Source organism: Balaenoptera acutorostrata, chromosome 17 (assembly GCF_949987535.1).
Source record: "Balaenoptera acutorostrata chromosome 17, mBalAcu1.1, whole genome shotgun sequence".
In the NCBI taxonomy this organism is placed as follows: Eukaryota; Metazoa; Chordata; class Mammalia; order Artiodactyla; family Balaenopteridae; genus Balaenoptera; species Balaenoptera acutorostrata.
In genome coordinates this window covers 57,519,180-57,545,365 of record NC_080080.1, presented here as the reverse complement: position 1 = coordinate 57,545,365, position 26,186 = coordinate 57,519,180, and the positions used below count along the sequence as shown (strand labels likewise).

Sequence of the window (26,186 nt, the reverse complement as noted above, 5' to 3'; positions counted from 1 at the left end):
TTTTGGATTAAGTTGGAGAACTGAGTACACTCATCTAATTCTCTCTTTCTGCAGCCCTGCTAAAACTACAGTGAAGAGAAAAAAACATAAAACAACATACTGGAAACCAAAAAGTAGAGAGGAGAGTAGAAATTGACTCAGGAGAATGAAGAAAACCCAAAGTGTAGAAAAATTTATACCAGGTTTATACTTACAGGGACCTCAAATTGCTCACAAACTGGCAGCACAAGGCAGGAGATTGGAAAACACTTCTCTGGAGAGTCTGATCAATCCAACAGGAAAGACCTTAAGATCCTGACATCAGAAGTTCTCCAGCACAGCCCACCTTCCCCATTATACAGTGAATCTTAAAGTCAACATAAGCCTCACCCATGGAGTAAGAGATTCCAATCAGCTTTTAGTACCCAACTTTTAATCATGACCAGACAACCAGAAAGAATTACTACATACTATTACTTAACATGGAAGACAAAGACAAACAGAAAAAAGTAACTCAGAGAACACAGACAGCACAAGGAGAAAAAAACATAAAATAATAAAAATACAAATAAAAAAATCACTAATACACTCAATGGATTAAGATACTACATTCAAGAAATAAGAATAAAATGACCAAAAACAGGGACATTCAGAGAATAAAAAGATGGTTTTAGAAAGAAATAAGGAAATCTCCTTCCAAATAGCAAAAAAGAAAAAGGTAGTAAAGAAAGGGGAGGAAAAGATCTGGAACCAGCCCAAATGTCTGTTTTACAAGAAAGTTTACAGAAAGAGGGAACTGACAACACAGAAGGGAGGAATTCATTAATAAAGCAGTTCAAAAACATTTTTCTGATCTGAAACACATGGGTTGCCCACAGAGTGTACAAGATAATAGAAGAAAAGAACTTTACAAAAAGTCATTGTGAAATTTCAGATTAATTACACAGAGAAGATTCAACAGACTTCTAAAGAAGAAAAAAACAGGTGACATACAAATGATCAGGAGCAAGAATAGCTTTGGGCTTCTCAAGGGTAATACTCAACACTAAAAGCAAGATGAAAATAGCTTAATGTCTTCAAAATTCTGAAAAAAAAAATTCCAATCTATAATTCTATACCTAGCCCACATTTCAACCAAGTATGAAAACTGAATATTTTTAGACATGTGGGGTCTGAAAGACATCACATCCCATGTAATCTTCCTCAAAAAGCTACTAGGGGATTAGTTCTACTAAAAGGAAAGAGTAATTCAAGAAAGAAGACATGAGATAAAGGAAATAAAATCCAACAAAGGAAAAAAGTGAAAAAAACCCCAGAAAGACAGTAAAAGGCAAACTTAGGACACTACTTATGAACTGCCTGATGTCAATCAGTTCAGGACAGTTCAGGACAGTGTGACCGAAGAGACAGACATGTTGAGGATTACCACTGAATTTCTTTTTAATGAGAGGATCAAATGCTTGGTTGAGCTTAGCCCAGATTTTCATATGAGCTTGGCTTGTCTTGACAGTGATCTGATAATGGTTCTGCTCCCTCCCTATGCTCTGCTGTGTGCTCTGCTTAGTACAGCTAAGACTTAGAATCGAGAGAATTCTAAGAGAATTCTAATTCCAACTGAGAATAATCATTTTACCTCACAGAAATACTCAGCTTTGACCTACTCTGCAAATTGGAAGTAGAAAATAGCGAGCTTTTAAGTAGAATATAGAGAAAACCCTACTCTCATGGCCATATTTCTGCAAATTATTCATCACCAGCCTGCCCTACAACCCTGCCAGATGTCTCAACCCTGAAAAGCTCTATGTGTTCCAGATCTTGCTCATGACTTTGCCCTCTCACTTTCCCAGAAGAGGCTCTTAAAAACTCCTAGAGAAGCTGAAGCCAGATTATAACCCAGGAAATTAAAAAAAGAGGAATAAAAAAAAGACTAGCGTTCTACAGAAAATTTTCTTTCTAAACAGTGTTATTTTAACTATGTTAAATAATTTTCATATTGTCAATTAACTATTTTTTTCCTCCTAGTATAGATAAATGGAAAACATAAACTCTTCAACGTTAGAAATCAGATCTAAATAGTTTCTATATAATACCAAATTCCTAGCACAGTGCTGAACTCAAACTACTCATTTCACAAATACTTCATGATTGGTTTTATAAAATGAAAGATCCTAAGATTTTACTTTATTTTTAACAATTATAAAAATAATAACTACCATTTAAACTGTGTGGCTGCTGGTGTTTGACACACATTTTTGATTCTTGCCAGTAAAATCAGGTGATGGGTGGAGCTCTTGCTGGTACCTAGAAGACTGACACAGACACTTATCAATTTTAAGTGCCCAACTCAGAGCATCAAGGAGATATTTACTAGATTTAAATTAAACTTCTACTAACATCTTTCTTCAAAAGCTTAAGAGCTATCTAAATCTCAGCTTGTGTAAGATAAATATTTTGGCAATAAAGATGAATCTAGAGAGACAAAGGGAAGTAAACACTAAATAATATGAGTCCTGAAAAGAAAAATAAGAAGTCATAAAGGATGAAATAGCTCAAAATTGAAACTATTAGAAACTGTATGAACAAAAATTATAACAATTTCATAAAAAAGCTAAGAATTCCACTTAAGTATCTGATAACTTCATGAATTACTTTGGTCTTCTTGTTTGTTTAATCATTAAAAAAAATAAACAGAAGTAAAGAATTACAGGTTTTTAAATCGTGCATATAAGAAGAACTCAGAAACAGAAAATAAAATTTACATATAATGGTAGAAATATATTAGAAATAATAGTTTTAAGTATTTTGACGTTGCAAAAAGTCATCTTAACAATACCTTAATTAAGGATAAAATAGTTTAGCATTTTATATTTTACCTTTTCATTCAAATTGAGGTTTTCAGAAATGGTAGAAACTTTTTGGCATCTGGGCAGTTGCAAAGTCACATAAATGGAGTTTCCCACCACCAAACATTTTAAGAATATACCAACTTGAGAAGTTCTGAGTGTCCAGGAAGAAGGTGGGGGAGGTGGCACATGGGAAAGAATAGGACCAGTGAAGTTTCCTCTACTAAACATATGTCAAAATTAGGGAATAATTTGTGGTCCAAGTTCAGCTTACTTGGCCTCTCAGAAGTATCATAAATCACTTGATTCTTTTGGAAAAATGTTCTTTCTCTTGGTTTCTTAAATACCAATTACCCTCACCTGCCCCACCTGATTTCTCACCAGCTCTGTGAACGCCTCAGCTGCTGTTTTTCTACTGAACTCTTACTGCAATTAACTCAAAGAATTCCCTAGTGTTGGAAATTTAGGTTGGTTCTAATTTTTTAACTATTAAAAACAAAATAAAACATGAACAAAGGAAACAATACATAAAGCATCATGATAAGTATCCTTAGGGCTAAATCTTGCTCATATCCATAATTTATTATATAGGATAAATCCCAGAAATGTGATTGTGTCAAAATTATGCTCAGCTTTAGGGTTTCCTCTAGGAAGACTCATGTTTCCAACAATGGATAATATCATTTAAAGCCTGTCAACTTGACAGGTGAAAAATTGTTTAATTTTCTTTTCTTGGAGTACTTGTGATAGTAACTTATTGGTCATTTATATTTCTTCTGTGGATTATCCCATTCATATCATTTGCTGAATTTTCTATTTTTTTTTTTTTTGGTACTTATTTTTAAGGGTACTTAATGTACTGAGGTTTATTATTATCGTCTTTGTCTATTTCACACATGCAGTGGGTAGAATTCTAGATGGCCCTATGACCTTTGCCCCTGGTGTTGCCTCTGTGTTTTGTTTTTACACAAGAAAAGAGATTCTGTAGATGCAATTAGGGTTACTATTCAGTTGACCTTAAGAAAGGAAAATTATCTAGGTGAGCCTAATCTTATCACATGAGCTCTAGAAGGGTAAAGGTTTCTTCCTGGCTGGTGACAGAAGAGAAAGTCAGAGATATTCAAAGCACAAGAAGGACTTGACCGTCTCTTCCTGACTTTGAAGATGGAAGGGCCATGTGCAAGGGCTGAAGAACAGTCGTTATGAGCCAAGAACAACTTTTGGCTGACAACTAGCAAGGAAACAGGGACCTTGGTCTCACAACCACAAGAAACCAAACTCTGCCAACAACCAGAATGATACTGGAAGCTGATTCTTTTCCAGAACCTCCAGGTAAGAGGCCAGTCAAGCCAACAGCTTGATTTTGACCTTGTTTGATCTTAAGCAGCAAACCCAGCTGAGCAGTCCAAATCTCTAGATAATGAACAGGTAAGTTTTAAGCCACAGTTTGTGATAATTTGTTATACAGCAATAGAAAACTAACACAATGTGCTAAATTTTTCTTTCTTGTTCATTCTTTTGTAGTCATGATTTAGGGGGTCTTATCATACATATACATCTTTTCAAACTCACAAGATTATATAAATAATCACATATCTCTGTTGCCAATTTTAAGGTTTTCACATTTTTAATATTAAAAATAATTTTTTGTTTCCAATAAAAGGAAGTTATGCATAGAGACAGGACTTCGAACTATTAACGTTAAATGAAACAGTTAATTTTGTTTGGAAATAGCAAAGACTTGACTTCGCTCAAATAATTAACAAGGAAGAAAAAACACAAATATAACAGCAGAACTCCAGGAACAGATAATTCAAAACTGAAAAGTCAGTTTTAGATTTATTAAAGTACTTACTTTATCATTAAGCCTAGAGAAGTCAGTGTATCTTCTAAAAACTACCCAGCTTTCTTCTTGACTCTTCTTTACTAGTATTTTATATACCTATGCAGAGACAGCGAGAAACAGAGAGAGTTTTAAAATATATTTATGTAAAAATATTTAAAAATTCAAACCAAATAATTTAAAAACTTTTATTTGACAACCCAGATCATAACAATTAATATATAAAAAATATCAGAAATTATTTAGACCATCAAATGTTCAAATAATCAAATGTAGGTACCAAAAGCAAGATTTTTTCTTAAGAAACATGACTGACATATTTGAGGCAAAATGCTTTTTTGCTGCATACTAATAATAAATAAACTTATCAGCCTCCAAAATATATTTTATGCTAATATATTTTAAAATTAATAAAAGAATCAATCATACTTGAAAAAACTTTGAATAATCTTGTCTTATACAGTCAATTTAATTTTTAAACTCAGTAACTGCCAAGCAAAGTTTTCAAATAAGTTAGATGTTTTAATCGTCAAGGCTGAAATACAAGGTAAAAAATACCCATATTAGATAAAAGTTTACACTTATATAATTATGTACAATTATCTAGGCTATTGAATAGAAAACTTGGTTGACGCAAGTCAATATTTTAAAAAGCATATAAGAAAAAGCTAGATCCTATTTTTTATAAATATAATTTTGGAAGTACTATTTATAACAGAATCTCAGAGAAACATCTCCTGGTAGTTTTTGGTACAGTGTTTTGAGCTAAACTATATACATGACATATAAAATAAGTACTCAGTAGGGCTTCCCTGGTGGCGCAGTGGTTGAGAATCTGCCTGCCAATGCAGGGGACGCGGGTTCGAGCCCTGGTCTGGGAAGATCCCACATTCCACGGAGCGGCTAGGCCCGTGAGCCACAACTACTGAGCCTGCATGTCTGGAGCCTGTGCTCCACAACAAGAGAGGCCGCGATAATGAGAGGCCCGCGCACCGCGATGAAGAGTGGCCCCCGCTTGCCACAACTAGAGAAAGCCCTCGCACAGAAACGAAGACCCAACACAGCCATAAATTTAAAAAAAAAAAAAAAAAATACATTAAAAAAAAAAAAAGTACTCAGTAACTATCTACTGAATGAGTGAAACTCTCTTAAAAAAGAGTAACTTTTTTTCTTAAAGTCTGCTGTGCAGTAACTTTCAACTGTAGCTCTAGAGCTGCATTCTAACCACACGTGGCTATAGAACACTCAAAATGTGATTAGTCCAAATTAACATGTACTGTGCGTGTAATACAGACCAGATTTCAAAGACTTAGTATGAAAAAAGATGTAAAAATACATCATTCAAATGATTATATACTGGTTACATGTTGAAATTATATTTTAAGTATATTAGGTTAAACAAAATACATTACTAAATATAATTTCACCAGTTTCTTTTTACTTTTCTTAACATGGCTACTAGGAAATTTTAAATTACAAATGACTCATATCATAATCCTATTGGATGATCTAGAGACAATTCATTATTTAGGGACTGTAGATCATCCTTACCATTTGATTTTTCTCCCTTACAGACTTCTTTTTCAGCTTTGAAGGGAGTCAGCAAGGGTTAGGATGAATCCCTTTGTTTTGAAGTAAAACATAAGTAATTTATCCTTATAACATTTAAAGGTGAGGAAGAAAATTATTTGGATACCCTGTAAAGTCTCCAGACAGCCCTGATGTAAAAATAGTCACAAAGGGGATACAAAGAAAACATTCTTTTTAGGAGTTACTAATTCAAACAAAAGGGATAAACTGACTTCAAAACTTTTGACTATGAATAACTGATGCGTGATACAAGTCAACTTCATATGATAATTAGGTTTATCTATACATAATACATACCAACTTTATTTTCCTGTTTTAAAAAATGGGCCCTTTTCTAACTAAGCCGCTCTTTACAGTGGTCCCTAAACACTCCTGCTTCTCTAGGAAAAACAAAGAGGTTTTCATTTTATCTTTTCTAGAAAGCTCTCCTACTTTTCTACTTGTTTAAGTAGTGCTTTCAATGAAAACTTTATGGACAGTATTGATCCTTGCCTCCTCTATGTTCTAATAGCAGTTATTGTCTCTACGCTTTATTTGAAACTTAGTATGTACTACTTTGTACTGTCTATCTTGTTATGTACTCCCTGTTTTAAGTAAACAACAAATGTAGATGTATACACTAATCATAAGATACATACAGAAAAGTGCAAAAATCTTAAGTATATAACTTAATGAACTTTCACAGAGTAAACACACCATGTAACTAGTACCAAGAGCAAGAAACAAAACATTACCAAAGAAGTCCACCTCATGACTCTTTCCCGATCGTACTCACCACCCCTCCTAGTCACTTTTTGTTTTTAAACACTTTTCAAAGGCTTGACACTCTCTATACAAGATCTTGCCAGTTTGTCCTAATACTTTCTTCAGTTAAGAGATCAATTTAAAGAAATATACCAAGGTAAAATTATTTTACAAACTTAAGACTCCCAAGCTTGTAACTCCAGCTTAGACTTCTACCCTAAACACAAACCGAATATATAGAGATATAAAATACATATATGTGTGTACACACTCACATGCACATACACATACCTGGCATCTCCACTTTGATGTCTAACAAACATCTCAAACCTAGCACTTCCCAAAACAAATCCTGATTTTCCCCTCAAAATTTTCCATCTAGTTAAATGGCAACTCTATTTTTCACATTGTTTAGACCAAAAACTTCGGGATCACCTTTGATTTCTCCATCTACCACGTCCCAAGGCTCTACCTTCAAAATATATCCAGAATCTGATCACTTCTTAGGACCTCTTCCACCACCTGGTCCACACCACCATCATGTCTCCCATGGATTACTTCAGGAACCTAACTGCCTCCTGCCTCTAATCTTCCCCCACAAAAATCTAATCTCAATTCAGCAGCCAGAATGAGCCTTTAAAAAAATTAAGTCAGATCATCTGACTTTTCCTTTTGAAACATTTTCAAGATTCCCATCTCATTAGTAAAATTAGTAAAATTAGTAAATCATAAATTTACTTCATAAATTTTACTAATTAGTAAAATCAGTAAAATCTAAAGGCCTTATAAAGTCTATGTACTCTACTTGATCTGGGTGTCACACTCGCTTGCCTTTACCTGTTACCTCAGTTCGTACATCTCTTCCCATTACTTATTCTCCTGTCAGCCACAAGGGTCTTGGCAGTTATGCCACCTGTCTGGAAAGCTTTGCCCCCAGATAGTCCCATGCTAACATCTTAGTGCTAACATCTTTTCTGTGAGGCCATGACTGACAACACTATTTAAATTGCAACTCCAGTTTCAAGAAACTCTCTATTTCCTTCCCCTCTTTTATTCCTCTCTATAGCACTTATCACCATGTGACATACTAGCATTAAAAAAAAAAAAAAAACTTATCTATCTTTCATTCACTCAGTCGAGTTGTTGTCCCAACATTACCTGGAAGAGGGCCTGGCACATAACAGGTACTCCAAAAATGTCAAATTAATAAATAAACGACTATGACTAATTTCATATTTGCCAATTATTTCTTCCTCTGTATTGTCTTGAAAGAGTTTATATTTATGTATCACTGCCTTAAATTTGCCTATGAACTTTTCACACATGTCACCTCAATGAATGCTCATTCCTTCATATGGAAGGTAGGTCAATGTAAGGAAATGAGCCACCAATTTATTATAATTTCCAAAAATCACTTGCAGAAAAGTCAGGTCCATGCAGATTTCCCATCATATCATCAGTCTTACAATATTTGAACTCTAAAGACTGCCTCTTCATAAATTATTTCAGTATTTTTTTTCTTGGCGGTCCTTCCATACTATCATAAACTTACAGCATGAAATGTTGAAATAAATAGGAAATCATTACTTCAAGAAAATCCAAGAGAAAGAACAAACTAACAGTTTGAAAGAACAGGCTTATAAATGAATTTAATTTAGCAAGGTCACTGGATGCATAAATATATAATAACATATGAGACCAAAATACATAAACTAGCAAGGAACAAATAGAAAACATTATGTCAAGAACCTCAAACGACATCCATACCCAGAAATAAATCTTACCAAAAGATGTAAGACGCCTGCCCTGAAAACTACAAAATATTATTAAAAGAAGTTAAAGACTTAAGTAAATGGGTTAGGTTCATAGATTCAAAGACTTAGTACCGTAAATATGTCAGTTCTCCCTAGATAGATTCAATACAATCCCAATGCAAAGGGCCAAGACAATCCCGAAGAAGAGCAAAGCTAGAGTAATTAAGTTACCAGATGTCAAGACTATCATCAGGCTTTAGTAATCAAGACAGTGTGGAATTGGTAAAGCAGGGAAAAATGGAACACAGAATCAGATCCATACATTTATGGTCACCTGACTTATGACGTAGGCAACAGAGTAAATGCAGAAGTGAAAGAGTTGTCTTTTCAATAAAAATTTGACTTTAGGGAGAAAAAAAATGTCTTGACCCTGACCTCACACCACGGACAAAAAGCAATTCCAGATGGCTTAGAGATCTAACTGTGAAAGGTCCAACAATAAAGCTTTTAGAAGGAAACATAGGACAACATATTTGTAACCTAAGAGGAGGCAGATTTTATTTTATTTTTTTTATAGATTTATTTAATTTATTTATTTATTTATTTTTGGCTGTGTTGGGTCTTCGCTGCTGTGTGTGGGCTTTCCCTAGTTGTGGCGAGTGGGGGCTACTCTTCGTTGCAGTGTGTGGGCTTCTCATTGCGGTGGCTTTTCTTTTTGCGGAGCATGGGCTCTAGGCGCACAGGCTTCAGTAGTTGTGGCTCGCAGGCTCAGCAGTTGAGGCTCGTAGGCTCAGTAGTTGCGGCACGTGGGCTCTAGAGCACAGGCTCAGTAGTTGTGGCACACGGGTTTAGTTGTTCCACGGCATTGTGGGATCTTCCCGGACCAGGACTCGAACCTGTGTCCCCGGCATTGGCAGGCGTTTTCCTAATCACTGAGCCACCAGGGAAGCTCGAGGCAGATTTTAAAAAGTGCTAACCATAAAAGAAATTTAGATGGGAGGGTTCTGGCGTACGGGATGGAGGCGTGTGGCTTTCTGCGGCTGGCTCTGGAACCACCCTGGGAACCCGACCAGGGCTGCGGAGAGGGTAGAGTCTTGTCTCAGGTCGGGGAGGAGCGGGACAGGGGGTGCTGAGAGGGAGCTGAGACGGCTCGGGACATGGAGGCGCCCGAGCTTGGCGGTGCAGCCGCCGCGGCGGCCGAAGAGCACGAACCCCTTCACGCGCGCACAGGAGGAGGATTGGCGGCGGCGGAACAAGACCATCCTCACGCATGTGGCCGCGGCGGCCGTGGGCATGCTGGGGGCGTCCTACGCCGCCGTGCCCCTTTACCGGCTCTACTGCCAGACTACTGGACTTGGAGGATCGGCCGTAGCAGGTCATGCATCAGACCAGATTGAAAACAGGGTACCTGTTAAGGATCGCATCATTAAAGTCACCTTTAATGCAGATGTGCATGCAAGTCTCCAGTGGAACTTTAGACCTCAGCAAACAGAAATATATGTAGTGCCAGGGGAGACTGCACTGGCATTTTATAAAGCTAAGAATCCTACTGACAAACCAGTAATTGGAATTTCTACATACAATGTTGTACCATTTGAAGCTGGACAGTACTTCAATAAAATACAGTGCTTCTGTTTTGAAGAACAAAGGCTTAATCCACAAGAGGAAGTAGATATGCCGGTATTTTTCTACATTGATCCTGAATTTGCTGAAGATCCAAGAATGGTGAATGTTGATCTCATCACTCTTTCTTATACTTTTTTTGAAGCAAAGGAGGGGCATAAGTTGCCGGTCCCAGGCTATAATTGAAGTCAGAACTAAGTCCTGCTTCAAATTTGTGATTTTTGAAAAATCATGTATCTTCTCAGAGGAGAAATATTTACAATAATGTGAAGCCTTCTATTTTAAATTTTACATACTTATGGTTCTTTTTTCCCAACTAATTTACCCAACTTACAATGTGTAACTGTTCAAAACCATACTTAGAGTTTAAGTAGTATTAGAAGAAACTGCTTTGTTTCTTAAATATGTTGGCATGGACTTGACGGTTCAGCTTAATTCACTGGTCGCCTTTCAATTTATGAGCACTTCATACTTGTAGCAATGAAGTTTTATTATTATTTCTAGAATAGTTGTTTACTACTTTCATTACGAACAGTCACTATTTTAAAAGCTCAAAATGGAAGAGGAATCACTAAGCCCTAACAGCTTGCCTAAAGACTACATTTTGATTTCAAATTTGACTGTATTTTTCCTTTAAGATCTAGGGCTATTTTACATTCAGAGTACTAAGTAAGTACTTTGAAATTTCAGTACCATGAAATTTAAATAAAATGCATAAGTATATCTAAGTTAGGTTTCTAGCATTTCTTGTGATAGTTCCAAGTCTCCAAATTTGAAAATGTTAAGTGGGATTGTGAAGATTTACTGACAGCAGAGTTCTTCTGAAAAAAGATGAAAAGATGTATTAAACTGTTTTAATAGTAAAAAAAAAAAAAAAAAAAAAAAGAAATTTAATATACTGGACTATATTAAAACTAAGAACTCTTGATTATCAAATGCACCATTAACAAAGTCAAACCACAGAGTGAGAGATGATAGTCACAATACACGTTCTGAAAAAGGACTTATGCCCAAAATGCATAGAAAACTACAAATCAAAGTGGAAAAGGCTTTCCAAAAGAAAAATGAACAAAGGTCTTGAACAGACACTTCAGAAGAGAATATCCAAATGGCCAAAAAAAAAGTCTTAAATGCAAATTAAAACCACAATGTGGTATCATTCTACCCACTAGAATAGCTAAAATGAAAAAGACAGAAAAATACCACATGTTGGGAAGACGTGGAGTAACTGGAACTCTCATACACTACTTAAAGGAGTATAACTTAGTACAACCACTCTGGTACACTGTTCATCAGTATCTTCTAAAGCTGGGCAGATGATCCAGCAATTTTACTCCTAGGGAGCTATCAAAAAGAAATGAGTACATGTGTTTACTGAGTGACAAGTACTAAAAGGTTCACAGCAGTAGTATTTGTAAGAGTCCCAAACTGGAAATTATCTAAACGCTGCTCCTTAACAGTAGAATGGATAAATTGTAGTATATTCACATAAAGGAATAGCATCAGTAATAAAAATGAGCTGCCTACAATTACGTGCAAAATCAAGGATGAATCTTACAAACATAATGCTGAAGAGACCATACCCAAGAGTACATACTCCGTAATTCCGTTTACATAAAGTACAAAAATAGGCAAAATTAATCTAGGCTATCAGGAGAGTGGGTATGGACTGACAGAGAGCATGGGGGGAGGCTTTTAGGCTGTTGTAATGGTCTGTTCCTGATTTGTGTGCTAGTTTCACAGCTGTGACTGGTTTGTGAAAATTCGTTCAAGTAAAGCAAAAGTTCACTACGGCATGACAACTTAAGGGGTATAAACCATCTGAATTTTATGTTCAAGAAATTACACGTATAGGCTAACATCACTTAACACAAGTTTAGAACACAGGTTAATCAATTTTTCATCTTCTACTGATGTACAGCAAAAGTCAATACTCACAGTAAATTTAGCTCTTTCTTCCATCACCTCATAACCCAGGATAATAGGTGTAGAAGGTCTATCTTCCAAATTCACTGTTTCAGGATTTTGTTCTTCACTTTCTCTTGGTCTAGCAGAATACTCAATGGAAGAATCTGCACCTGTAAATTTAGTCCTAATGAGGGGACTGCTACAGACAGATGAAGTGCTTTCCATTTGATCAGGTACACCTGTCTGTTTAAAATTACCCATATTTGAGTCTTCTAACTGGCCTTTGGAAGAGTTTGAGCTTGTTGAGATACTCCCAAAAGAAGAACTTCTTTGGTTCCTGTTGGTTGCAAAACTGGAAGCAGAGTTCCCTATTGGCATAGGAACTGGGACATAAGGAGTTGCCATCTTCTTTTGGCTTTTGCAACAAACCTGCACACTTCTGAGTTCAAACAATTAGAGAACAAGTAATATGCAATCCATTATTTTCTTCTTAGGAATTCACTACCTAAAAATGAGAAGAACATATTGAAAGATTAGTCTTTAATCGGGAGCATTATCCAAAAAAACCCAAAATGCTCATATCCATTTATTTTAATTTCGTGACACTCTATTACTTTATTTGGAATGAAAACATGCCCCAAACCTCTTCCTTTAATCCCAAAATATCATCTCTAACAACTCCCCTTTTTAAGGTAAGGAGAGCAGAAGTATTCACACCCTTTTTCTTGACCTTGATCCTTTTTTACCCACTTTATTTCTTCGTGATGGATTTCTATAACGTCCATTGTAACCTGATCTCATCTATATGAGTTGGAAAGAGGAAAAGTGATAAAGACCGTCCGGAAACTTTATTCTCTGCTTATGATCCTGACACTACTAAATACAGTACAGGGAGGGAAGGGTAAAGGGAAGGAAAGAAAGGGAGAAGAATTATTCATATTTCCTTCTGATTTAATTAGCGTAACTGAACAATTACCCAGAGTAATGATAGTGAGCCAGAAGCTTAGACACCTTGTAAGATAAATAATAACAGTTCTTAAAGCAACGGTTTATTAAACCCAGGATCAAATGGATTTAAAAAAAAACTTAGTCAAATTACATTAATCAAATAAACCCCAAAGAACATTAAACTTATATCCAAAAAGATTAAATGAATAAAAGTTTAAATATTCTTCAGTTTCTAGATCATCACTAATTCTGCTACGCCATAAAGTGCAAGTACGTAACAAATCTTCAAAACTCATACTCGGTAAGCTCCGTTGTCAAAAGGATGAGTTTATCTTGCCTCAGAATAATTTCGTAATGATACAAAGAAAAAAGCTTTACCACTAAGTCGTTAACTAATAAACTAAGAAATGGCGATAACTACAGACCGGGGAAATGGCACATAACAAGAGGTCTGCCTATCCAATTACATCTACGCAACCCGACTGGTGAGAAAGGTAGGAAACAAGCCGCTCAGGCTCTGACAGATGCTGAAATAAAATTTTTAACCAAGCACGTGGCTCTGGGATACCTTCCCCATCATCAAAGATTCAGGAAACTTGAGCTGCTGATTCACCGCTCCTCGGTTCCGCCAGATGGCCTCCCCAAAAAGAAGTAAATAAAAGTCTGAAATCTCAACCACCTCACCCCCTGTAAGGTCGCCCCGCCTCTAGCCATTCGAATACCTGAGGCCGCAAGGCTGGAGCGGTGGGCGCTCAGACCAATACAGCCATTGACCTTGCAAAGACGTGAGCGCTACCCAATCGTCAGAAAAACGTACTGGGCTCATTAAGAGTGTCTCCACTTTTGCCTTGGCATCGACATGCTCTGAGGACGAACATCTCAGGGCTACTCTGGAAAACCAAGGGCAGGTGAAGTGTCCCGAGCCTGAGCAACACGGAAAGCGAGAGAAGTCGGTGGCGAGAGCAAAGTGCAGAAGCCCGGGCTTAGCTCGACCCCAGGAGTGTCTGGTCGGTGTCTGATCAGGCCAAGGGTCTTCGGCTCGGTGGATGGCAAGACTCACCGCTCCCGGAGCTCCTTGGGGCCCCAAGACGGTCCTGCCTCAGCCGCCCAATGCGCAGCCAGCGCCTCCCAGACGCCGGGCGGAGTTGGCGGTGGCCTGAGGTTGGCCTGGAGCTCCTGCCGCGTACGCCCACCCTCCTGGGGAGCCGGCCCGCCGCCAGCCAACCGCGGGGGCGCAGGTGTCACTGCACGAGCGCCCAGGAGAGCGCCCGCTGCCCGGTCCCTACCTTAGCCCGCTCCGCGATCCAGCTCGGGCGCGCTTCCCTGGGACGGTTAAATCCGACCCTACTTAACCGCAGCTTTCTGTCTCCACCCACCACACCGAGAGGCCTCACGTGACCCCCTTCCAGAAAACAGCTGCTCCCTGCCTCTGCCCGCCTCCGCCCGGGCCGCAGGGCCCAGGATCCCGGCGAGGTGGAGGGCGGGGCTGGGCGGAGCCGCCGCTCCAGGAAGTGACGTCACGGCAAGGGCGCCGGCCCCCAGAGGCGCAGGGAGGAGTTGCGGGGCTAGGGGTCTTTGGCACCTAGGTTGAAACTAGTTTTGTGGTAAGAATTTTACCTTCTTTTCCATAGCTTTATTTTTGTAAGTTAACTTTTGAGAAATGGAGACTAAGGTACCTAGTTTGCCCCACAGGTGATGAGAAGACTACAATTCCCGGTAGGCACTGCGGCCAATATTGGCCCGGGCTTCTGCTCTGCATCATGGGACTTGTAGTCATCACCAGTTTGGGCTGGTTCTACTAGGTTACAGATTAGTTTCCAGAATTAACAGCGTTTTAAGGGATGACAGTTGATTCTGAGTGAGAAGGTAGAATGCTCCGCTACAGCCTATTCGTCCTACATAATTCAGAACTCCTCATTGGCAGAGAACTGCTGAAATTCTTGTGTGTTAGTGGTGGATTTTTTTGTTTGTTTGTTTTTTTACTATCTCGAGAGCAATTTTATCTCAAATAATATGGTATTAGGCTTGTTAGACGTGCACATTTAAAGAGCTGAAGATTATCAGGAAAGTCGTTCTTTGATAGTCAAATACTGAAATTCAGACCAGTCTGCAGGTCTGTTTATCATTAGAATTGAGCAATTTGATATAAAAATCTTTCCATGATTTCTAAGGCTTTGGAATATTACGAAGACTCGGAAAAATTGATAGTCGTAAGTTCAAAATGCACATAGGAAGCTAATCTGGCTTGTGGCATAATAATGGTTTTGAGTTGATAATATTGCTCTTCCAGTGTGAATGAGACATAAAAAGAGAATTCTGTAGAAACAGTAGACTAAAACATGAGGTAGTTTTCAGGACAGACTTGGGAGTCTTGGCTGTGAGGTGGCAGTTATATCCATGATTCCTGTAAGTTAATAAAGGTATAGAAAGAAAAGGAAAAGGAGCTTTGCAATATTTTCCTCACTTGTGGTCAGGACTGCAGGTGGTAGCAAAAGATACTTCTGATGTGGGAAATCTGATAATCTAATATCAAGGAAGCTGAGGAATATTAAACTTTCAAGAAATAAAGACATAGAGATATCCCAGTTAGGAGGAGAAAAAAGATCTAGGAAAAATCATTGGAATTGTCCAAAAAGAACTTCCTTCACTAATTATTGAAAGGAGCATACAGAATATACATACTATATGTAACTTTTATCTTCCAGAATATCTGGTATAGATGAATGTCTAAATTTTACTTTTAGAAAATGAACTGAATATTTCTTAAAAATAATTTTAAAGAGATATAATTGACATATAACATTATATTAGTTTCAAATGTACAGTGTAATGATTCAGTATTTGTATATGTTGTGAAGTGATCATCACAGTAAGTCTAGTTAATATCTGTCACCATACAATTACAATTTTTTTCTCATGTGATAGTTACAATTTTTTTCTCATGTGATGAAGGCTTTTAAGACTTACTCTCTTAACAACTTTTAAATATGCAATATAGTTTCATTAACTATAGTTACCATGCTGTACATTACATCCCCATGGCTGATTTATTTTATAACTGGAAGTTTGTACCTTGTGACCCCCTTCACTCATTTCACCCACACCTCCCACCTCTGGAAACCCCAGTCTGTTCTCTGTATTGATGAGCTTGGTGTTTTGTTTTGTTTTTAATTCTACATATAAGTGAGATTACATGGTATTTGTTTTTCCCTGTCTGACTTATTTCACTTAGCATAATGCCTTCAAGGTCCATCCATATTGTCCCAAATGGGAAGGTTTCATTTTTTTATGGCTGCGTAGTGTTCCATTTTATGAGTGTGTGTGTGTGTGTATGTGTGTGTGTGTGTGTGTGTGTATCACATCTTTATCCATTCATTTATAGATGGACACTTAGGTTGTTTCCATATAATAGCTATTGTAAATAATGCTGCAGTGAACTTGGGAGTCCTTGTATCTTTCTGAATTAGTATTTTGTTTTCGTTGGATAAATACCCAGAAATGGAATTGCTGGATCATGTGATAGTTCTATTTTTAAGTTTTTAAGGAACCTCCATATTGTTTTCCATAGTGGCTGCACCAATTTACATTCCCACCAACAGTGCAAGAGGGTTCCCTTTTCTCCACATCCTTACCAACACTTGTTATTTCTTGTCTTTTTGATAATAGTCATTCTAACAGGTGTGAGGTGATATCTCATTGTGGTTTTGATTTGCATTTCCCTGGGGATTAGTGATATTGAGCATCTTTTCATGTGCCTGTTGGCCATCTGTATGTCTCCTTTGGAAAAATGTCTGTTTAGATCCTCTACCCATTCTTAATTGGGTTGTTTGCTTTTTTGCTATTGAGTTGTATGAGTTATTTATATATTTTGGATATTAACCCCTTATCAGATAAATTATTTGCAAATATTTTCTCCCATTCATTTTCTTGATGGTTTCTTTTGCTGTGTAGAAGGTTTTTAGTTTGATGTAGTTCTTACTAGTTTTTTTTGCTTTTGGAGTCAGATCCAAAAAATCATCGCCAAGACTGACATCAGGGAGCTTACTGCCCATGTGTTCTTCTAGGAGTTTTATGGTTTCAGGTCTTACAGTCAAGTCTTTAATCCATTTTGAGTTGATTTTGTGTATGGTGTAAGATAGTAGTTTAGTTTCATTCTTTTGCATGTGGCTGTACAGTTTTCTCAACACCATTTATTGAAGAAACTGTCTTTTCCTCATTGTATAATATATTCTTGGCCCCTTTGTTGAAAATTAATTGACCACATATGCATGGGTTTATTTCTGGCCTCTGGAACATCCTTAATAATTAAGAAAGAATATCCTGTGGTTGTCAGAGTAAAAGTTGTATTATCACAGACAACATCTAATGGCTAATCTCTATGTATGGAATATTTTATTGATAGTTAAGCTTGGATGCCTCTATACAGTGCACAAAATCAAATTGAATTGCATACATTTTAATTTGTAAAGTAACAGGTCTTTAATTTGTAAAGACCATTTTTCTGCCCTTTCAGTATTTTAATTTTATATAAAAGATATATATCTAGCAGGATGTATTGAGCCCACTCAAGGTACTATTTTATACAATGATATATAGATAATGGTACTTGGTGGTAGTGGGTTTAAGGGGCAGGGGAGAGGAAAGGTAGAAAAAAACACAACAGAAAAAAGTATGTGCAATTGGCAGACATCTCTTGAGGTAGCTTCCTAGATCCCAACATTTCCCCCTTCTCTGAAGCTTGTCCCTCTTCTACAAGGCTGGGGCCCTCGTGGCCATGTTCGTAATATGATACTTTTATAACAAAAGTTTTTTGTCATACTTGATTGTATCTGAAGAGGATATTTGACCCAAGTTGTGTTCAAATGATGCTCTCTTCTAGGAATTATTTTGAGGGCGGGTGATGTGGATACAGGCTGGAAGTCACAGGAGCTAAAGTCAGACTAAGGGAAATTCTGTGGTCCATGAAGTCCCACGGCTGAGATCCCTGGAGTTGATCTGGTCCTTCCCCATTCTCCACTTTTCCTTAGAGTTCATGAGTAACTTAGTGTTCTTCCAATAGATTTGCTTTTTCCTTAAATCTAGCCAGAGTTGGTTATTTTGCTTATAACCAAGAGTACAACTAATACAGCAAGTTGGAATGAGGCAAACTGAAGGTGCAAAATAAAAGTTGATAAAATGCAAACAATTCCTTCTCAATGATTTATAATAACTAAAAAACATAAAATGACTCTTTTTCAATTATTACTTTGATATATTCATGGATTCCCTAATTCATGTATGTTGTTTTCCATAGGCAGTGTTTCTGTAATCTTAATATTCAGGATCTGTACTCCACCTGCCCTTTATTTTCTCCCTGCCATGAAATTGTAAGAGTTCAGAAAAAGAACCACAAGTGATCTGTTCTTAGAGTAACAGGAGGTGTCCAAAGTTGTAACAGAGCAGCATGATAGCCAACTTTATTACAATGAATTTGTGACCTATGCAATTTCCTAAATCCAGGGTAGGAATTACATGACATTTATAATGGCACAAAGAAGAGACTTCAATACTGCTACCATTGATTAGTGATTTTCCACTCATCATATTACATAAGGAAGATTTTGAAAGCATGTGTGGAAATCCTACTGGAAATACAACAAAGAGACCAAATTCCTTCACCAAATCACAGTTACAGTCTTAGAACTGAAAGGGACCATAATGGTCATGAAGATAAGCCTCCATTTTAGAGCTAAGACTACTGAGGAAAACAGAAGCTAAAAGTTCTGCCTGTAATCAGTCTCAGAGCCAGTGAACTCTTGACTCCCAAACTGGTAAACTTCTTACCATGCATAGTAAGACGCCCTTTTCTGAGCACTTTTGCACTCGTTATGTCCTAAATATCTTTCACCCTTCCAATAGTGTCTTGCTCCTGGTACATTCTCAGTTAACATTTGATACCTGGGAAGTCTTCATGGATTTTATGCATGAGGAAGGCCTGCATTGGGCCTTTAAGGATTGCTAGGAATTGAATAAGTAAAGGAAGCAGGAAGGGCACCCTAGGCAAACTCAAAAACTTGAGAAAAGGCATAACAATGTGGGGTGCTGTGGGACACTGAGGAGACCAACCTGATTGGATTGAAGGGTCTTTGGATGTAGCTGGAAATAACGATGTGAGCTCCTACTCATCCCTCAAGTCCATCTCCAATATAATCTCATGAGTAATACCTTCCCGATTTCCTCGGATGGAATTAAGTAAGCACCGCCTCTATGAGCCCATTGTATTTGTATTTGGTACATGAATGGAGACAATCATCACATTATTTTTGAGTACTTTGTTAAGTGTGCAGCCTAAGGGCCAGGATTATATATTGGACATCCATGTGTTGACAGCATTTTATATGATACCTGAATAAGGCAGGTACTTCATGTAAAGTCTCCATAATAACTGTTTTTTTATACCTGGCCTATCTTACTTATTCACATTTCCTATAATATCCCTCTAGACTTTTGCATTTTCAATTCCTAGTTTAGAGAATAAAATCCAAATTTTTTGAGTAGACCCATGAGCCTCTTCGTGTAATGACTTTTATCTCCTTTATGGTCTATTTCCTACAGATTAATTAATTAGTAAATTAATTAACCAGCTATTTATTGAGTACCTATCACATGCAATGAATCTCAAAGTCCAGCTATATCAATTATTTCCCAGTCTAACCGTTTCATTTTTTTCTCTTGCTAGTATTTCTTGTAGCTTTTGCCTGGAATTCTACTCCTCTCATCCCATTTCTGAGGCTCAGCTCTAGGTGACCTGCTCTGCAAAGGCTTGTCTGAATCCCCTTCACCATGTTCCCACAGTCCTCTCTACAAGCTTCTGCTGTGGTCTTGCCCCCACTGGATGTGGTTATCCCTATATGACTGCCTTCCTGACTAGAACATGTGCTCCTTGAGGCATAGGACATGTCTTTTTCTTCTCCACTGGCTCGCAGAACCTCTGGCGTATGTTGGGGCTAGACTGAATAAATGAATGAAAATGGGTGACTAAAGTCTTCTTATTGGATCAGCTTGGTGGTTTAAGAGAAACAGACACACATACAAACATTCTCAGTGGAATTTGGTTTCAAAGAGACATTAAAGGGAAATTTGCTCTATGAAACAATGTGAAACAACTCTGCTTAAAGAGAAATGATTCCTTCATTTGCTCAGAGTAATTTGTAAATCACTGGACTAGATAGATGATTTCTAAGGTCCACTTCAGATCTAATGCTTTATGAGTTTATGTGTATCGTTTGAAACCTTAAGGAGATAACCAAACAAGTATCACAACCTGGTTAAGATCTATAAAAGGCATTATGCAGAGGAAAAATAAAATGAAAACCAAAAAAAGCTAAACTACCGAAATTAAACAGACCAATGGATCAGGTTTTATTGTACATTTAAGTCTTTGTCTTAATTAAGTTTGAGATATGCTGCAACTTCTAGGATAAACATAGAGAAGGAATTCTGGTTTCTGAGGTCCCAGTGCCAGGTTTCAACATCCCAGTGTGCAAGAGGTCCTTTCAAAAAAGAAAAAAAAAAAAGTTTTCAGGGGAAAAAGTATAGCCTTTGAAGAAGAAGCAAGTCTCTGATCCATCAATACCAGGATTCCTGCTCATCTCCTATGTGGGATATCAGCCTCTTCAGGGAGGGCTTAAATCATCTGGGTTTGCTGTGGTCTTTTGTTTGGATTGCTTCCAACTTTTTTCATCTGTAATATGCGACAATAATAGTTCTTCCTCATAAAGTTGTTGTGAAAAATAAAAAAAATGATCTTGCTTGGTAAGTGCTTAGTACAGTGCCTGGCAAAATGAACAATAGCTATTATTATTATCTTGAGTCAACTCGGTAGGTCAACTACTTTAAGAAGATAGACAATATTAATAGTAATGTATGTAGATACTTGTTGAATGAATGAATGAACTATGAGCAGAGAACTGCACTATCGATTTTATGTACATTAACTTATTTAACCCTCAAAATAATCCCACGAGTCAGGTACTATTATCATAATTGATCCTTTACAGATTGAGTCTCTGAAAGGCCAAATAGCTTGTCCTTTATACACGAAAAGTTATTCTCTGAGAAGTTATCTTGTTTAGAAAGGTTAGGACTCAAACCCAGTTCTGTCTGTCTCTGAAGCCCAAGCTCAGATTTCTCCTCTGCCAGTCCTTCTCTGTCATTGCAGGGGGTAGAACCTAGACCCTCAGAGGGCCATACTTGGCAAGACATAGATTGAAAACAAAGTCTTTGGACTTAGTTCCAGGAACTCCTGGGTTCCTCACTTCATTTAACAGTATGATAGCTGGCTCAGATGATTTCATTTCTTTTTTCTCTTTGACTCTTACCTAGCTCTAGTATAATTCATGCATCCTAGGTTTGGCTCCTAAAATAATTTGTCTTGATAAACTGATGTTCTCCTGTGCCTGGTCTGTCCTCAGATGCTTTACTGTTATTCTGATTTGCTCTTTGATATTGGTTCTGAGGTCTCACTTCTCTCATCTTCCTTATTGAAAGACTGGATGGGCCAGAAGGGTTGGGAAGGAATTAACCAGGTGAAGGATGTGTCTGGATGGGAAACGAGGAGTATGGTTGGGAAAAGGAGTATCCTAGGCAGAAAAGGTATAGAGGATTTTATGTAGAGATTGCTTAATAATGAGAGACAAAGTTGTTTGAATTGAAATAAAGACTTGCAGACAGTTTTAATTTTTAGGTGGTATCAAATAACCTCAACTCTGTGAGGAGCCAGATCTTCCTCTTCATTCAACAAATATTTTTTGCCTGCCTACCATATGTTCCAGTTATTGTTCTAAGCCTCCAGGAATTTGTCAGCAACAACATATGCAAAGCCACTCTTCTCATGGAGTTCACATTTGGTGAATGTTTACGTGGGGACAGACAATAGACATAACAAGAAATAAGTTTTAAGAATTTATCTAGGTTTATATTCTTTGAAGACAATAAAATAGAGTAATATGATCAGAGTGGCTGGGGTAGGGGGACGTGCAGCAATTATCCACTGAGGCATCAAATCGGACCTCTCTGAGAATGTGAATGTCTAGAAGAAAACAACTTTGTAGACATGGGGGGGGGTGCAGAGCGTTCTAGGAAAGCTGCTTCATATGTTCTGTAGGAGGAAAACGGAAACCAGTTAGCAAAAGCACTCCCTTTTCCTTTTCCTAAGAACTCATTCTAATTCCAGGAAGTAAGATGCCAGATGTTTCTCCAATTGCATATGTGATCCATATGTCTCTGAGACATTGGATGTTAACATTAATACCCAAATCTTGCTAGTTTCAAGCTCCCACTTCATTTTAAGGAGTTCTAGTCTGTTGTAAATTTTTCCTTTTCTACATACCCTTAAACTCCCCAAGAGATATCTTCTGTGCTCCCGGGAATCTGTTTTGGTCATTGCTCCCTGTCACCATTGCTGGATGAGCTGCTGTCACTGCTTTTGCCACTGATGGAGTCATGCTTGCGTTGACAGCTCTACACTAGCCTTTCCACTAACAGAGCTGAGACATTCAGTGTCACTTGAGTCAAACTCTTACACCACGGATGCAAGCTGGAGATCTTCCAGCAATGCTACCTGCCCCTGCTGAACTGGAGACCCACAGGACAGCAGCCTGCTGCCAATTGAAATGGAGAACTTTCTTTCACTTTTGCTTGAATACTGAAGTGTTGCACAGTTTGACAAGCAAGCCCTTTGAGTTTTGTTCACCTAGTCCTCTTTTCCCCAGGGAGCACCATACCATGTGGGTGGCTGAGTTGGCAGAAGCTCCTGTAACAGTTCTGCAGTGGACCTTATTGGATGCCAACTCTCTGAGTGTCTTTCTGAGTCTAGGGAATGCCAGTCTTATGAATCTGGGTGAGAGGTCAGAACCCATTCCCCCCTATAAAATTCTGAATTGCTGTATACTTGCTTTCTCAGCCTCCATGGCAGCTAGGGTACAGAACATGCCCTCGGCATTACCAATCAGATGAATCCTTTTCCATGCCGGCTGTGTTGGTCGTCTGAGGTCCAGTGTCTAAAGCTCAGTGACCGAAGCATCATCATAAGACTTGTTTTATGGCTTGGTTTTAGGCTTTGTTCCTGGCTGCATTGTCCCCAAGTGTCCTAGAGGTTCTGTGGGCTAGTCAATATCTTTAAAATTTTTCTTTTATCTTAAATTGGACAGAGCCACCTTAGGGCTGCTTGCCACATAGGCAAGTGAAGAGAAGGGTCAAGAGAAAGGCCAAGAAAAGGGAAGGGTTTAATTTCTGTTCTTGGGGGGAAGTATTCCCTTCTTCTCTGCAATTGGCTATGAACAAGGAAGCACAGAGTCCTGACTGCCATTGGTTGTCATTTTGCAACTGCAAGGGAATCACTTTGGGATGGAGCCGGTATGAGGATGGCAGAGTGAAGGGGGGTAAGCATCTTGATGACATGATGGTGCCTTTGATTTTACTGTGCCTAGAGTCTGCTCTGCTTCTGGTTTTGAAATTATCTGAGGTAATAAATTTCCTTATTGATAAGCAAGCTTAACTTGGGATTTTTTGTTGTTACTACCTTTACTATTATACAATAAATACAAATAATAATGCCTAGCCTTTACTGAGAATGCAAAATGTTGCAGGCATTTTTTATTCATTCAACAAATACCCATTGAGCTCCTTTAATTGCTATAACCACCCTAATGTTACAACAACATACGGTTATGTATGCAGCTGGATATATAGACTTAGATATATGTATATATATATATATATATATATATATATGTATGTATATACTTTATAGATATACACATAAGCATGTATATAAATATAGTTATAGGTATGGGTGTAGATATAGATAGACATAAAGATATGCAACTAGCTGATACATGAGTTTTATCACCTATGGCAGCTAAGTACCAAAGATGAGGATATAAGTTGCTAAGTACTCTATGTTCTAAGGATGCAGTACACAGGTAGGTGGAGCCAGCAAACTTCTCCAAAATTCTTATTGAGGGCTGCTGGTTCAGAGAATTATTGAGATGTGCCACCAACATCACCCAGGTAATATTTGAGAAGGACTGAAGAGAGAGGATGAGGTACCCTGGAGAATTCAGTGTTTGTGAATACAGCGTTTCTTTCCCATCACAGCAGCTAACAGTTTAACCAACAATTTTTCCACCTTATTATCAGGATGGCCAGTTCCTCAGCCTGGGATATGCCCCGGACCATGCTTCTCTCATTCAGCTCATTTCACGTTTTAATACCAGGTTCTAAATTGGTTGGTATGACTTGGGGGTATAAGTAATAGAAAATATGGCTCACACTTGCTGAAACATTAATAATCAAATGTACTGACACAATTACCTGAAAATACAGAGGTAGGATGGATTTTAAGTTGGGTGATCTGATGACTTAATGGTTCTGTTCTATTTTCTGTAGTGTTTGTTAGGCTAAAAAGCCTCATGATGTAGGATGGCTGCCGGTAGTAATGAAGTATATACGTCTCCTCGTTAATTCTTGTGGGAAAAAGAATTTCCATCTGAATATTCCAAGCAGATTCCTGAGATTTATCCTGATTGGACGGTTTAAGTCAGATGCCCAACAATGCAGCAGTGACTGTGGCCAGGGGAATAGAACATGTTTGTTGGCTTAAATCAACCAAGGTCCAGCCCTGAAGTAGGCAACTTTGAATAAGCTTTATGCAAAGAACATGGGTTGCATGGGGGAGGGGGTGTATGTCAGCATAACAATCTGGATGCTGTTGGGAGGGGAGGATGGAACATGGATGCTGAAAAACAATCAATAATGTTCTCTATGAGGGTAGTTAATGACATAATGAGAGGTGATCAATGATGAGGATATGTGTAAATCCTAAATAAGAGGCAGAAGAACTTGGATGGTGTCCCAATTAATGGGTAAAGATGTATAGCTTTAGAGAAAGGTTGGGATGGTTTTCAAGGGTTCTTCCTCAATAAAGATCAGCTTATACTTCCACTAGATCTCTATTGATTTATGGAAAGTCAGGTTAGGTGGTGTCTAGTAAAGATTGAGGTCACTTATCTTCCCCTCTAGCAATCCACAGGGAATAGCACCCACTTCATTGTGGCTGCGGAGTGATGAGAAGTGTTTGCCTGTTAGCAACAGTCCAGCTGGAAAAATGGTAAAGCTGACCCCCCAATCCCAGTTTTTCCTTTTCTAGAAGTGAAGAGAACAGAAAAGGAGGGAGCATTCCACTTAGGCTTAGTCCCAAAAGCTGGTTGAACATTCCTACTTGAATGTCCCATCAGTACTTTAAAGTCATTATTTCTTCATTGTCTCCCTCCTCTCTACCTTGATGTTCCCCTCCCCTCTCTACTTTGGTTGGTGACAATATTCCTACCTACTAGATCACCTGAAGCAGAAAACTTAAGTATTGTCCCAGATTTTTATTTCTCCGTTCCTTATACCCTGTCAGAAGCAGTCTCTATTAATTGTTTTTTAAAATATCTTTCAAAACTGTTTTCTCTTCATTTATCACTACAAATACATTCCTTTGGGCATCCAATATATTGCCCTGGACCAATACAATTGGCTCCACATTGGTAACCTTGACACCAGACTTTCATTCTCCACTTTTGCTACTAGAGTGAGAATTCTGAAACATAGATCTACATGCATCATAATCCTTTATTATTAAGCATCATTTATGAGATAAAACGCAAAACTCTTTAGCCTGGCAGCTGGCATGAAGGATTTTATGATCTGGCCCCTGCCTACCACTCTAATCTCCTCATTCCTGTTTTTCTTTTTTTCTCTTTTTAGCCCCTATACTGGATGAAGCACTTGTTGTAAATGTGAAATGCCTCCTCTCCTTGGTCCATGCTGCTGCTTCTCTCTCCTTTGACAGAGTCCATTCATAAAGCTTACATTTGAAATCCTTCATGTGTTTTTTCATAAGTTTCCCAAGCTTAGTTGACATTTCTT

General features: G+C 38.0%; 2 protein-coding genes across 5 annotated transcripts in view; one reads left to right on the top strand and one right to left on the bottom strand.

Moving 5' to 3' along the window:
- SNX16 (sorting nexin 16) overlaps positions 1 to 14,673 on the bottom strand; it is a 41,938-nt gene extending 27,265 nt beyond the window's left edge. The window contains exons 1-4 of one of the 4 annotated variants that reach the window (XM_007185114.2): positions 14,519 to 14,673; positions 12,542 to 12,789; positions 12,315 to 12,454; positions 4,678 to 4,764 (exon numbers count right to left, since the gene is read on the bottom strand). In XM_007185114.2, coding sequence (XP_007185176.1) covers positions 4,678 to 4,764; positions 12,315 to 12,454; positions 12,542 to 12,689 — 375 coding nt within the window. In that variant the 5' untranslated portion in view covers positions 12,690 to 12,789; positions 14,519 to 14,673. Of the gene's footprint in view, positions 1 to 4,677; positions 4,765 to 12,314; positions 12,790 to 13,954; positions 14,072 to 14,292 lie in introns of those variants that run through there. The other 3 variants (XM_007185112.2, XM_007185111.3, XM_007185113.2) reach the window with 3 other exon arrangements.
- Positions 9,747 to 10,960, top strand: LOC130705544 (cytochrome c oxidase assembly protein COX11, mitochondrial-like). Its single transcript, XM_057532362.1, has one exon. It carries the CDS (start codon positions 9,747 to 9,749, stop codon positions 10,560 to 10,562), a length of 816 nt encoding a protein of 271 aa, XP_057388345.1. The 3' UTR covers positions 10,563 to 10,960.
- Positions 14,674 to 26,186: the final 11,513 nt, after the last annotated feature.